Source organism: Anas acuta, chromosome 3 (assembly GCF_963932015.1).
Source record: "Anas acuta chromosome 3, bAnaAcu1.1, whole genome shotgun sequence".
In the NCBI taxonomy this organism is placed as follows: Eukaryota; Metazoa; Chordata; class Aves; order Anseriformes; family Anatidae; genus Anas; species Anas acuta.
The window spans coordinates 103222542-103235890 of NC_088981.1; the positions used below are offsets into that span (position 1 = coordinate 103222542).

At 45.1% G+C, this 13349-nt stretch overlaps 1 protein-coding gene across 1 annotated transcript; it reads right to left on the reverse strand.

Annotated features, from left to right (window-relative positions):
- Positions 1 to 687: 687 nt before the first annotated feature.
- Positions 688 to 12838, reverse strand: PDIA6 (protein disulfide isomerase family A member 6). Its single transcript, XM_068678593.1, has 13 exons — positions 12694 to 12838; positions 10171 to 10312; positions 9790 to 9847; positions 8959 to 9085; positions 8361 to 8467; positions 7095 to 7228; positions 6559 to 6673; positions 5453 to 5593; positions 4124 to 4208; positions 3959 to 4031; positions 2768 to 2926; positions 1903 to 1999; positions 688 to 1178 (listed from the first exon to the last, which is right to left on the reverse strand). Exons 1-13 carry the CDS (start codon positions 12725 to 12727, stop codon positions 1110 to 1112), a joined length of 1341 nt encoding a protein of 446 aa, XP_068534694.1. The 5' UTR covers positions 12728 to 12838; the 3' UTR covers positions 688 to 1109.
- Between the last annotated feature and the right edge of the window lie 511 nt (positions 12839 to 13349).

A 13349-nucleotide genomic window follows, 5' to 3' on the forward strand; every position in this document is an offset into this window, starting at 1 on the left:
ATGGGAACTTTCAGTTCCTTCATTCGGTACTTATAAACAAGCTGATCACATGAGGGTCACTCTACTACTGACACACGAGACAGGGAGAGCAATGTAATGTAATAGTGTCTTTATTTAAAAAAAAAAAGCAGCAGTAACTATACCCATGCCCAATCCTGCCTCCTTGTGCAAGGAAATTGCTGTTTCAAATCCAAACAGTGCCAGATGGGAAGTGAAGAAATATCAGATCCAACCTGCTGGAGACAGCACCTTGGTTTTTCACTTTTAGCACCTCATGTCCTAAAATGGGATTAATTTCACTGCTAGTCCTGGGGGGGGGGGGGGGGAGGGGGAAGAAAAAAAAAAAGAGTACCAGCTCCCAGCTCAGCAGCAATTTCTAGTGGATGGTGTCTCCGACTGCAGCAGCAACACAATTTCCATTGTACTAACGATCATATGAAGTCTGGCACAAAGAAAGAGAAACCCCCTGAGAAAGAATAGAAAAAGGAAGACTAATGAGCATTTAAACTAAGATTGTCTCTCTAACCAAGCTTGAGGTCAAACTGCCAAGACCTTTCGCAGCGAGGAGGTATGGTTTAGGACTCCCTCATTCTCCAGGCTCTCTTCTGCCATTCATTTTTCAGGAGTCACCCAAAACAGGACAGCTTTTACCATGTGCACCTCTGTCACTCTGTACAAGACTAACACTGTGTGTCAAAAATATCGTTTTATTCTTTACTTGAAACAGAAGCTGACCAGGTTCCACCTCCATGGAAAAGAAAAAAAAAATCACATTTAAAATTGGTTACACTAACAGCCTTCAGGAACACTCAAACAGCACACCATCAACAAAATAAACCCCAAGATGTTTCAGAGAAAAAAAAATCCATGTTGTCCTCAAAATATTTGTTACACAGAATACAATCAAGTTTACTGGTTATGACAATTCATAGAATTTCTGCAATGTTTTCTTGAGTTGCGTACAGTTCACTGCTGCAGTGCATCACGTAGCACAGTGTGTCATGCGCTACTTCTCCATAAAAAGGCCACTGGAATATCCATCTGAATGGGAACCAGGTTGCAAACTGCTGCGCAAACTCTCCCAAGAAAAGAAGTCTCCTGAAGATCTCTCACAGCTCATCTTTATCCCAGTCATCCAGATCCACATCACTGAGATCTATATCGTCTTCAACTGGAAGCTGTGAAAACGTGAAAAAGCCAGAATTCTGAGCAAATGTTTGTCAGCACACAACACCAAAACATTACTGACTTCGATCCTTCCTCCATCCTAAATGTAAAGCTCCCTCCTGTTATCTTTCATTCCTAAGAGCTCAGTGGTATTAAGCAATGGATAACTGATCAAAGTTTAGACTACAAAAAAGGATTTTTCCTACTAATTACATATGTTCCAGATAAAGTCAAATACAAATAGACCACGTAACAGAACTCCTACCATAGACTATATTTTAATCCCATTACATTGACCAGAGCATGGTAGTAGCTGATTTTTACAGCAGCATTGAACTTTTTAAACAAGAACACAGTCACTGTGTGGGGCTTTCAAACTTTCCAACATTAAGACTTTGGTATTAAGGTAAGCTTGTTGCAGAACCAAAATCTCCACAATGTTTGGGTCTTGCATGCATACACGCCTTCCTTACTCAGCATGGGCAGTAAAATGTCTCAGTCGCAAGTAACTGAACTTTCAGATTGCATCCTAAGAGCTCGACAGGAGTGCCATGTTCGTGTCAGACAATCAACCTGCTGTCTGTTTTCCCATGATCTAAATCCTGCCACCAGACCACCAGGACCATTTGCTACAGTTTTTAAAAAAAGAATTTTCACACTACTAGTTCTTACTCTGCCCAGTTGCTTCTGAACCTTGCAAAGCATCAGCACTTTTACAGAGAGAGCTTTTCTTACCTCACCATCTTTGCCATCCCAAGGTTCAACTTTGTAAATTTTAGGGAAAGCTCCACCACCCACTGGTGCTGTTGAGCCGCGACCAACAGATAGTTCCCTGAGATGAGACAAGTAAAAATTAATTTTAAGAATTTTCTCCAGTCTCCATCCACCTGAACAGTCTGGTTCAACCCTACCTTAGAACAGCTCGAGACCAAGTTTTTTTTAAGTGGACTCTTAAGCCTCTGCTGGTTGCAAGTGCTATAAAACCAGCTCCTGCTGTGAAGTACCCCATCTTGCACTTGCTGGTTTATGCTTGCTCAGAAGGCTTAACGTTAAAAAGCTGAAGAGCTAATCAATCCTTTTGCATTTTCAGGGACACATCAGACGTGGCACAGGACCAGAAAGATGACTACCACTAGACAAAACCTCAAGCACCTCAACAGCACTGATTGAGATTCAGTTATATAATTGTGAAATGACACTGCTAGCAATTCCCAAATTAGGAACTTCCCAATTACTAACGATTAACCAGATCTCACAATTTGAATTAAACAGCATTGATTACCACATCCCAATTTACCAGTTTATTAGAGAAACAGAATTTTTCAAGATCAAAGTTCACTTCTGTTTTCAAGATATTTTCAAGTCTTTGCAAAACTACCAATAAATTCTGAACAGCCAACTTCCTAACAGTACCTGTCTGTCACACAAATGTAAACTGCTTTAGTAATTGCAATCCCACTGAAATCATTCCCTTTCTCCAGTGAATGCCTTTTATATTTAACTGCAAGTCTCATCTCATCCGTGACAGCCTGATTTTGGTCCAGAGAGACACAGCACCGGATATCAAAAGATTTGCCTCACTTAAATAAAGATTTAATACCTGAGAAACTCGTTGATCCCTTGCTCACTGAACGATCCCTTCAGAAGGGCAAATTTCATCTTCCGAGCATTAATAGCTGCCATGGCTGGATACCCAAAGCCTCCAATCCCCAAAGAGCTCTCTAGGTCTGGCTGAGCGCTTGCTTCTGTCCACAGCCACCTGGAGGAAAACATAAGATAATAAGTAATTAAAAATAAGTATTGCACTTGTTTTAGAGTCACACACACCCTGCAGAGTTTGTACTGGGTTCTGAACTGCCCTCAACAGCGTCAACCCATCCCTGGTTGTTACTCCAGTCAGCAGGGAGTATCGGGGTCCCAGATTTGAACCACCAAACAGAAGGAAGCCCCTCCTGAACAGCCCAGCCCCAGTCCCAGCTATTTTCTAGTGAATCAGAACAGCCACCTAAGCCATTCCAAGGCAAGAACAACGCTACCAGCCTGAACAAACAGCTGCACCTATAATAAGCAATGTTTAAAATGGCTCAAGTCACAGGTCTCAAACATGACAAAGTGCTGCCCAGGTCCCACTGTAGATTTCTTGCCAAAGACTGGATAAACAACCATTCACCCAGCATTATTTCCTCACTGGTCAGGACTCAGTTCCCCTAATGCTTGACAAGTCTGCTGAGGATCCTTTGGAACCAGCTTATCTCAGCATTTCTCCTCCACGCTTTCAAGCTGTTTTGCCCCCTTTTCACAGCAGTCAGTGTCAGAACAACTCTCACTTCCCAGAGAGGTCAACATGCACTCTAGAGAGGAGCAAAAAGGCTGAACCTGCTGGCCTGCTCCTTCAGGAACATGAGAACTGTTAGCAATTTTTTTTTTTTTTTGAGAATGCCAGGCACACTGACAGACTTAGCCATCAGCAAGACCCTGAAAGAGTCCAAAATATTGCCCCAAAGTACTGTAACATTCATGATAGGAGTATAACATGCTTAATCTGATTTATTAATGCTTGGATATCTCTTGTAAACACAGGGCTTGAGAGATGCATGGAGACAAGAAAAATACAGCTGTTTATTCTAGTGACACAAGGCACCTCCAGCCCCAGCACAGTTAGCGAAATACCAGGATAGAAGATCCAGGACCAGCTCTCTGCAGATATATCACTACCATACAAGATTCTCCCCCATTACCTCTAAAAATGCCCACATCTTTTCCAAAAAGATGAGGCCACAATGCCACTCACCCCCACATCTTCTTTTTGTACTTTTCAGCCATTTTCAACATGACATCCAGGTAAGAATTCCTCCCTGAAGCTCCTGTTTGTCAGACAGAATTAAAAATTAAAAAAACACTTCTACATGCTTTAAGGGACAAGTTCATACAGAAGACTGCTCGCTTGTATGTTTACCTGTGTCAAGAATATGAGGCAGGACAGAAATGATGCACAGCTGATGAGCATCACAGGTAGTCTTCAGAACATCCTCACTAATTATCTAGAAAACAGACAGACACAAAGTCAATGAAAGACTTTTGATTACCCAGTTGTGTTTGCACTTCCCTCCAGCAACCACTGACTCCATCCTACCAGGTAATAAGCATCTGAAACAACACAAAAGCTTGCAAGCCCCATCTACTTCCCTGTCCCCCAAGGTAAAGCTAATTACAAAGAGTTCACAAAGCTTTCTGTTAAGACTTGGAGCAAATTAAGCAGTATCAAACAAGGCTTGGAGGGAACACAGTAAGATGCCACTTCTAGCTCAAAATTTGTGCCCTTAAACCAGGGCTTGCGTAAAACAAACCGCTGGTCTCACTGCAGGTCACCACAGACTCCGCACCCAGACATATGCCTGTGCCTGCAGTTCCCATTCACACTGTTGTTAGCATAAGGAGAGCCAGCAGGGAGCAGCATTTGCTAAACGCAGGGAAATTTAACTGACATTTGATGGAGCAATACCACTTCTATTTGATCTACCACCTTAAAAAACAAAGGAATCAATACATTTATGTAGATCAGTGGTCACCGAACTTTGACTCCACGCTCTATCAGTAAAAAATATGTTTTCAGCACACAGCCCCAATATACAACTAATATACACCTGCTATTGTACAAATACCCTATGCATATAATAAAGTATGCAAAGAATCGAGATTAAAGAAGGATAAGGGTGAAGTAAGCACTATTTAAGAATATGTATTTTTATTTATTTCATTAATGGTACAGAAAGTTTTTCTTCCCGTACCTCAATGTCTTAGCACACCCACAGCGGTGCACATGCCCTACTCTGGAGACAACTGCTCTCGATCACCATTTCCATTCTACCCCCATCAAGCCAAAACCAGAAATCACCATTCTGAGCACCGAATCCTTTGGACCACAAGTTGGGTCAATTTTCATGCAATTCATAAAGGAGAGCATACAGATGCTAAAACTCTTCCATCTTGTTCTTCACTCAGCTTTTCCTTCATTCTCCAAGAGGGTTCAGGAATAACGGCACCAAAGCTGTCAGTGCCTTCACTGTACCAATTCTGAATCTTTTAGTGAACAGCAGATTCACAGCGAATTCACAGAATTAAAGAACCGAAAGCAAAGTGGTCAGAATTGTTATACTTCACTATTTCTGCCTCAAGAATGTTACAGAAGCAGCATCCTGTTTTATTGACAGTCAACATAGTCCTATGAAAATGCTACAAAGGTTATAATGGAAAAAGCAATTAGAAAAAAAAAATGTAGAGGTACCTCCAAGAGCTCAGGTGGTGGTGCGTTATCAGAAAACAGATCCAGAGCACGAGCAACAATATCAGATCTGGTTCTCCCACCATCATAATCAACAGGGTCTTCTCCTTTCTGGAAGATTTTAATTGTGGGAAATCCACGAATCTGCAAGAGAAGTTTAAGTCACCAACTCAGTAAATCTGGTCATCTGTGGTGGAAGGCATCGGCTACCCTGATGTATCCCAGATTAAGAAGAGATTTAACTTGTAGATGAATCAATTCTTGCAACATGTTACAACTGAACTTGCAACAATTCTGGCACTTCCTACTTAAGCAACAACTCAAAACAGTAGGTACATGCTGAAATACCGTTTCAAGTTTTAGGACTGATGAAGCAGCAAGGCTTTCCATCTCCCTTCAGAGGTACCAAGCACTGCACGTTAATTACAGGAGGACTACCATAACCCTTCGTATCTACTAGCCATTAATTTCCCCCACTTAAGTCTCTGGCAAAACAGCACTGTGCCTACATGGAAAAATCAAAAAACAAACAAACAAACAAAAAAACCCAACAACAACAACAAAAAAACAGACAGACCATAGGCTCCTTCCTGCTACGCTTCAAATACAATTTGTTCAGTGCTCTTGCTTATTGCCAGCCACGTGCGCTTACTGGGAACTTAAGCAGCACACTGTAAGTTCCCTCACACCATATTAAAAATCAAGACTACCAGTTTGTTTGGGCCCACAGCAAACTGATCTGGGTGCCACTGGTGAAGTGATCCCCGATAAGTGGCTCAGAGCCACCCGTGTGCGTTCTGGAGACACCCAGACAACATAAAGGTGTGAAAGGAGAGACCTCTCACTACAATGATAAAGCTATTCGGGATGCTATGTAAGTGAACAGCCTTTTTCATCAGCAACCAACAGGTTTGTTCTTTTCCTCTGACCCCTTTTATATTGTGACTGATGTTCAGGAATGAATTCATTGTGTAAAGATTGTATGTGCCAACATTTTTAGAACAAAACATCTAAGTGGTGCCAGGCTACAATCAGTTCAGTAAGACCAGAGGGAAATCTGACTTACTAGGGATGGAAAGGAAATGATAACCACTGCCAGGCACACTCACCCCATACCGGCTCGCCAGCATCTGATTGACTGTCGCGTCTACCGCAGCCAACTTTACTTTCCCCTTGGTTTGTTCTTTCACCTCAGTGGCAGCAGCTGCCCATTCTGGCTCCAGGCTGAAAAACAACAGATTATCAGTGCTCAAAGTCCTCTCAGGGTTAGAGAAAGCATACCACATTCCAAAAGTATGGAGCATACATCACACAGAGGGAAAATAAAAACCTGCAGGATAAGACAGCCAGCTGGATTATTAAAAGTTAGACTCAAATCCTGCATCTGAAGGAGTGAAGAGGTTAATAAAACTTCTGGATCTCCTTCCCGCTGGTAACTGGGAGTTTACTGCTAAGGGAGAGAGCAGCCAGAACAGCATCAAAGGTGCTCTGTGCTGGAGAAGCCCACACATTTTTGGTGAAAACACCTTACAGGTATATCAGAATTGTGTTTTTCTAAGGTCCCTTTCAGGGACCTAAGGGTATTGCACATAAATGAACACTAATGGAAACCAAACTGTCAAAACAAATAAACAAACTCATTTACTTTTTGCAGTGCCCACACCACGGGGCATAGAACTCCACCATCCACACATCGTCGCTGTTTATGACGTTCTTATCAAAGCTGTCGTCAGTCAGCTCAATCACGTCCTTCTTGTCTCCACCTCCGCTCTCTCTGCTCTGTGAGAAACAAACAGACCCTCACATAAGCAGCAGCCAAAATGGGTTTCCCACACAAGCTCTCCCACCTCATCACCTCATGCTGCACCAAGCGCTCTTTATTTGAGTTAGATACAAACCAGGCAGCGTTAGGTCATACAACTTTCCTATTTTAGAACTGACAACAAATATACGCAGCCTATTCCCATGGCACTTGGAAGAAACAGCAAGAAAATCTTCTATTAAAAACAGCTTTTGGGTCAAACTGACTAACAGGAACATGTGGGAACGCTTCCCAAGTTCTTCACGCCCAGATCAGTCCAAGAATGAAGGGCTCTCCTCCACAACCCACCTGGGCCACCTCTGTGCCCTGCTTTCTGTACAGAAGATGCCAGTGGGACACACACCACGCGGTGCAGCCCACCCAAACCTTGTATCTGGCCAACCTGAGGATGTCAAGAGACTTACTCGATGATTTAGAAATTGTAGGATGAGTGAGAAGTGTTTCAATTTAACTTCAGGGAGAAATCCAGCAAGGCAACTACAGCAGAACAATACCAAATTTAAAAACAAGCAAAAAAAAAAAACCCACTAGCTTAGACTTGGACCAGGCAAGGGTGGCTCCAATGCCAAGCAGGCTCCAAAACCACCTTAATCCCTCGTAAGGTAACAGCAAATCCTCCTGGAAGGCATTTCCAAGCATACCAAGGACACAAAAAGGTCACTCACTAGTAGTCAGGTTTACTACAGAAAAGCCACACTGCCCAACCTGACAGCTTCCTCTGAGAGCTGCCCAGTTTGGTGGATAAGGACACAGCAGTGGATGGTCCCTGTCTTCACTTCCTAAGGCTTCTGACACAGTTTCCCCTAATATCCTCCTTCAGGAACTCATAAAAGTGTAGGTTTGATAAGGAGACAGTGAGCTGCACTGCAAACAGGCTGAACTGCTGCAGTCCAGCCAAGAAGTCCATTTATGAGTATGAAAAAATGCTTCTACTGCGTGGGTGGTCAAACACTGGCACAGGTTGCCCGGGGAGTGCAGTCTCTGTGGAGCCCCTGTCCTTGGAAATACTCAAAACAGGGGGCACAACCCCAGCCTCCTGCCCTGGACAGCCTCTAGTTCAAAGCACAACCACACAGTTTCCTCAAGTACCTGTCTCCCAGAACTATATCCTCCACTCCTGCCGCTGAGACGGTCTTTCACCAGGGACCGAAGAGCACTTAGGGCAGCATCAACGATGGCATCACTTGTCCTGCCACCTGCAACACGGCAAAACGAACAATTATAACACCAAAAAGCCATTCTAAAGCTGACTAAATTACAAATTTAAGGAACGCTTTCGTTCCCTAGGTTTCCTTAGGACAAGCAGGACTGGGCTGTGAGCAATACAGCACCGGTGGTGGGACGTTGTTGACCCACAACACAAGGATTCACTCTCTCTCTGCTCTTCAAACATCCTCCTTATCTGATGGAGGGGGTGACTGGGGTGAGTTCCACTGAACAGCAGGGAAGGAGAAATTTTCCGGAGCTGCCCATCAAGCTCCACCAACTAAGAACTGCTGATGGGACACGCAGCTTGAACTACAATATGCACAACTCGGCCAGCAAATCCCACCCACCTGTCTCTCCCCGTTACTAAAAGCACTAGACAGGGAGGAACTGCAACACAAGACGGCACTAGCAACTAGCACAATTACTGCATTCAGGGATGCTTTTAGCTGCGCAGCACACGAAAGAGGATCACATTTACCCTGATAATCTTCTGCTTTGTTTTTGTTGGCTCCAAATATCTTGATAGTTGGAAACCCTCTGACGCCGTACTGTCCACCCAAGGACTGATGCTTGTCTGCATCTACTGCACCTACTTTCACCACGCCCTGTGGAAGTAAAAACAAAAATTAAGACAAGCCTTCAACAGTCATTTAACACATTTTATACTCTGCACATGCTGGAGACAGTTATTAGGAAGCTAAGAGAAGAGTCACTGAAAGATGCTGTAACCCAAAAGCATTAAACCAGGGAACACCTCTGATGCTCATTTCTTTCTTTATCCTAAGTTTTAAAGTTTTTTTTCCCCCCCTTAAAAAAAAAAGAATATGTATTTTATGTAGGAAAGAGCTCAGAGAATCACTGAATGACTAAGGTTTCTGTAATGAAAGAAAAACTCATCACCAACAGCTTACAAAGCTGTGTTCAAATACTCAGTTCACCCTGTTCCTGTATTTCAGTAGCAGGGGACGGGACAGCAAGGAAGAAAAGATGAACGTGCTATTTTGGGAGATGGCTGGATTCTAAAGTCCTGTGGTGCTGTTAAAAGCAGACCTGGAAAACAGTAATGGAAACTTGCTGGGACAAAATTGACTTGCTTCCTTCTACAATTGAATGGCTTTTTAGAAAAAGTGAACTTTTAAGTGCCTGTGTGCCACCTTTTATGGGCCACTTCCACAGCAGGACAAGTGTAATTGAAGGGCTACGATTCAGGGTATTTCCATTCTGCTACCACGTTTCCAAGCAAGATGAAAAACAGACAGATTCTCCTCAGTCCTCTGCTGCAAGTGCATTTGTGAAAAATTAAACTTACTTTTAATGCTGTTGCGGCTTTCTTCCACTCAGGGGTTAGTCTTTGACAGTGACCACACCTTTTAGAAGGAAAAAAATAATAATAATAATATTCATTCAGATTGCAGAACTATTTGATGAAGCAGAAAGCAGCTTTGTTGGGTTTGCAAAACAAAAGATTTCTACCCGTGAAGAGGTGAAGGGGCTATGCCACATCACATAATTGATCAGACAACTTTAAAAAAGCCAAAACCCTCCATATATATATATTATATAGATACATATACATACATACACACACTGCTCTTACAAGCTACCTGGCTTTCCAAATATTTGTAAATGTGAGCACCAAAATCCAAATTTACACACAGTCCCATCTGATTACATCTGATATAATTCTCACCATGGGGCGTAGAACTCGACGAGCCACAGGCTGTCACTCTGAATGACCTCCTTGTTGAAGTTGGTTGGTGTTAGCTCTATCACATCGTCGCTGGCCGAGTACAGCCCGTTAACTGCCAGGAATAACGTGCAGCTCACTGTGCCTAGAACGAAAAGCAAAGCAATCAGCATTCCCACAGACCATTTATGGCACTCCTGTTTCCATGGCTAAATCATCTCCCCTCCCCTAAGCAAGCTTTCACGTCAGCAGAAAAAAAAAGGGGGGGTAAGGGGAGGGTGAGGAACTCCGGCCTCACCAGACGAAAGAGAAATGAAGGCAACATATGCAGTCGCCCTCCCCAGTTAAATCACAGTTTAAGAGGATCAGGTAATATATTCTCTATGCCTACAGCAAGGGGGACTCCTGCTAAGCTGAGGATCTCCAGAGAACATTCAGTCAAAGCTGCAACCCTAACTTCTGCTGGTACCAGACTGGCAGGACTTCCACGTGGACCCCCAAGATCAGCTACAATTCCTTCTCAGTTTTCTCATAGGACCTCCTAAGCCAACTGCCCGCACCTCTGTTAAAACATTTCTTACTTCTGGTCACTTCTGTATCTTATTATTACTTGAGACTTTTCACGTAAAACCTCACAATTCTTCCTTCTACCTTGTCTGAGGATTAAGACCTGACTTTATGAAAGACAAGCATCTTTGTAACAAAGTCCATAAAGCAGATTTTTTTAACCCATCAAAGTCTCAGGGGAGTAAAAGCTCAGACACTTTAGTTGGAACTAATGAAAAAATAGTTAGCTTTTTTGCAAGTGGTTAGTAACTCGCATGGCAAGCTGCACCTTGTCTCTCTTCAAAACTGAAGATATGGCTCAGTGATGCAGAACTCTGCAGCACACGGCACACAGACTGCACAGCATCACCTACGCTTTAACAGTCCTGCTCGAAAAAAGGCAGTTTCATTATGTGTAGTCTGCAGATGAGAGAAGCAGAAAGAAAAAAACATCTTTCAGATTGCTCAGCCAGAGGTCAGGGCTGAATCACCCCACTGCAAGCCAGCACCTCACCCAGCGCTCCACGCCCCCTAACAGGCTCTTCTAGCTCTCTTTTAGGGCGATCCCAGCTGGTTTCCAGCACCAGATTTCCCTGTTATATGGGCTCTGTCCCTTCAGTTTGCCCACACACAAGGAGCACTTCATCAGCACAGATCAAGCAGCTTCTAGGGCGATATGTGGCTGTCACAGCATGTTACAGTGCCCTACAGTAACAACTGCCGCCGGGGCAGAGTAAGAGCACAAGGATGCAGAACGGTACTTGAATGCCAAAGCCATTCCTGACAGAGACTCTTCCCACAATGGAAAGAGATGATTAAAATTAACCCAGCGTATTTTATCATCACCCAAGAGACCTATGGCAAAATACATTCAGAAACCAAACAGAGCTCACCCAGCCATTTCTGTCAGCTCCCAGACACTTCAAATAGACAAGTTCTGCCTCATGCAAAAAAATATGCCAAAGAGAGCTTACAGAAGGTAGCACGTGGTAAAATCTACCTAGGCACATACCACTGCGTTTTGATTTTTATTTTAACTCTGACTCATAAACCAGCAGCGTAGTTTTCCTTTCTACTGTGAAACATGCACGGTTTAATTCATCTTTAGAAAGTAAAAAGATGATTTTCCTACAATCCTTTAAGCCAGAAAAATGCAAACCTGGGACTGCTCGATTCTTAGGGGTAGAACCAACCTCAGATAATCTAATTTCAGAAGTTGTTCTCCAGTGTAAGCAAACTACACAGCCAGGAGTATTGTGAAACCAACCAAGGTGGCTCCACAAAGCTATTACTCGTTCCCATCGAAAAGCCAAGCTCCAAGCCTGAGGAGCTGGGCAGGAAAGCTTTTGCTGGGGGCAGAAAAGCTTTTGCTGAAGCTCTTGTCTTCATTAACTCCCTCCTTAGGGACCTTCTGAGGCCCAAACTCACCCTGATAGAGCGAGAGCCTCCCCCCAGTGGCTAGGCATTACCTGCACCTTCAGCTCTTGTACACAGGGCTGTAATGGGGAGCGCTGAGCGGATTTAGGGATTTATTCAACCCAGCAACAGGGGGAGCGGGAGAGGAAGCGCAGCTCCCCTGCGCCTCCTCCTTTTGGCTTCCATTAATTTCTTTCCTACAGTCCTTAAGCCCAACTCAGGGCAACCAGACAAGGTAGAAACAAAAAAAATCCCAGAACAAGAAAACACAAACAGAAAGAAAAAACAAGTTACTGAAGACCAGAGTAGCTTTTAGAAGTAGAATAAGATAATTAAAGCATTTTTTTTCCTGCTGCCTGGGCTCCTATCACGCCCCCAATCCCTCCCCAGACCCCACCGCCACCTGGAGCCCCCGTAATGGCGGCCGCAGCCCCCCTCAGACCTCCCGGGGCCCCCGAAATGGCGGCCGGGGGCTCCCCGAAATGGCGGCGGGGGGCGCACAAAATGGCGGCCCCCCCGCTCCCCTCAGCGCCTTCCCGCCCTTCCCCGGCGCGCGGCTCCTACCCCACCAGAGGCGGCCCGCGGCGCGCGCCCCCATGGCTGCCCCCTGCTCCCTCCGCCGCCGCCGCTCCTCAGGGCAAGCCCCGCCCACCCCCCGCCGCCTGTCCCCGCCGTGGCCGCCGCTGATTGGCGGAGCGGGCGCGGGCGCACTCGGCGCAGCCAATAGGGAGAGGCCGCGTCGGGAGGAGCTGTGGTGAGGGAGGCTGGGCGGGGCGGGGCGGGGGCTGAGGGGAGGTGTCCTCCCCGCCCGCCCCCGGAGCCGGCCCTGTGGCGGGGCTGCCTCCGCCCTGCAGAGCGGGGAGAGGGGGCGTGGGGCTCGGTATGGGCCGAGGCTAGGGGCTAAAGCAGCCTCTGTTGTCCCGTTTGTAGAGCCTCGTCGTGAGGCGAAATCTCACGGGATGTTGAGCCCAAGTGGCTTTCTTGTGAAAAGCAGGCTCAACGAAACGTTCTCTGCAAGCCACAAGCTTGTGTGTAAAAGTTCAAATAAAAGTAGAAAGTCACAAAATCACACAGAACTGTAGGTGTTGGAAGGGACCTCCAGAGACCATCGGGTCCAACCCCCCTGCCACAGCAGGTTCCCTAGAGCAGGCTGCCCAGGCAGGCGTCCAGACGGGCCTTGAATATCTCCAGAGAAGGAGACCCCACAGCCTCCCTGGGCA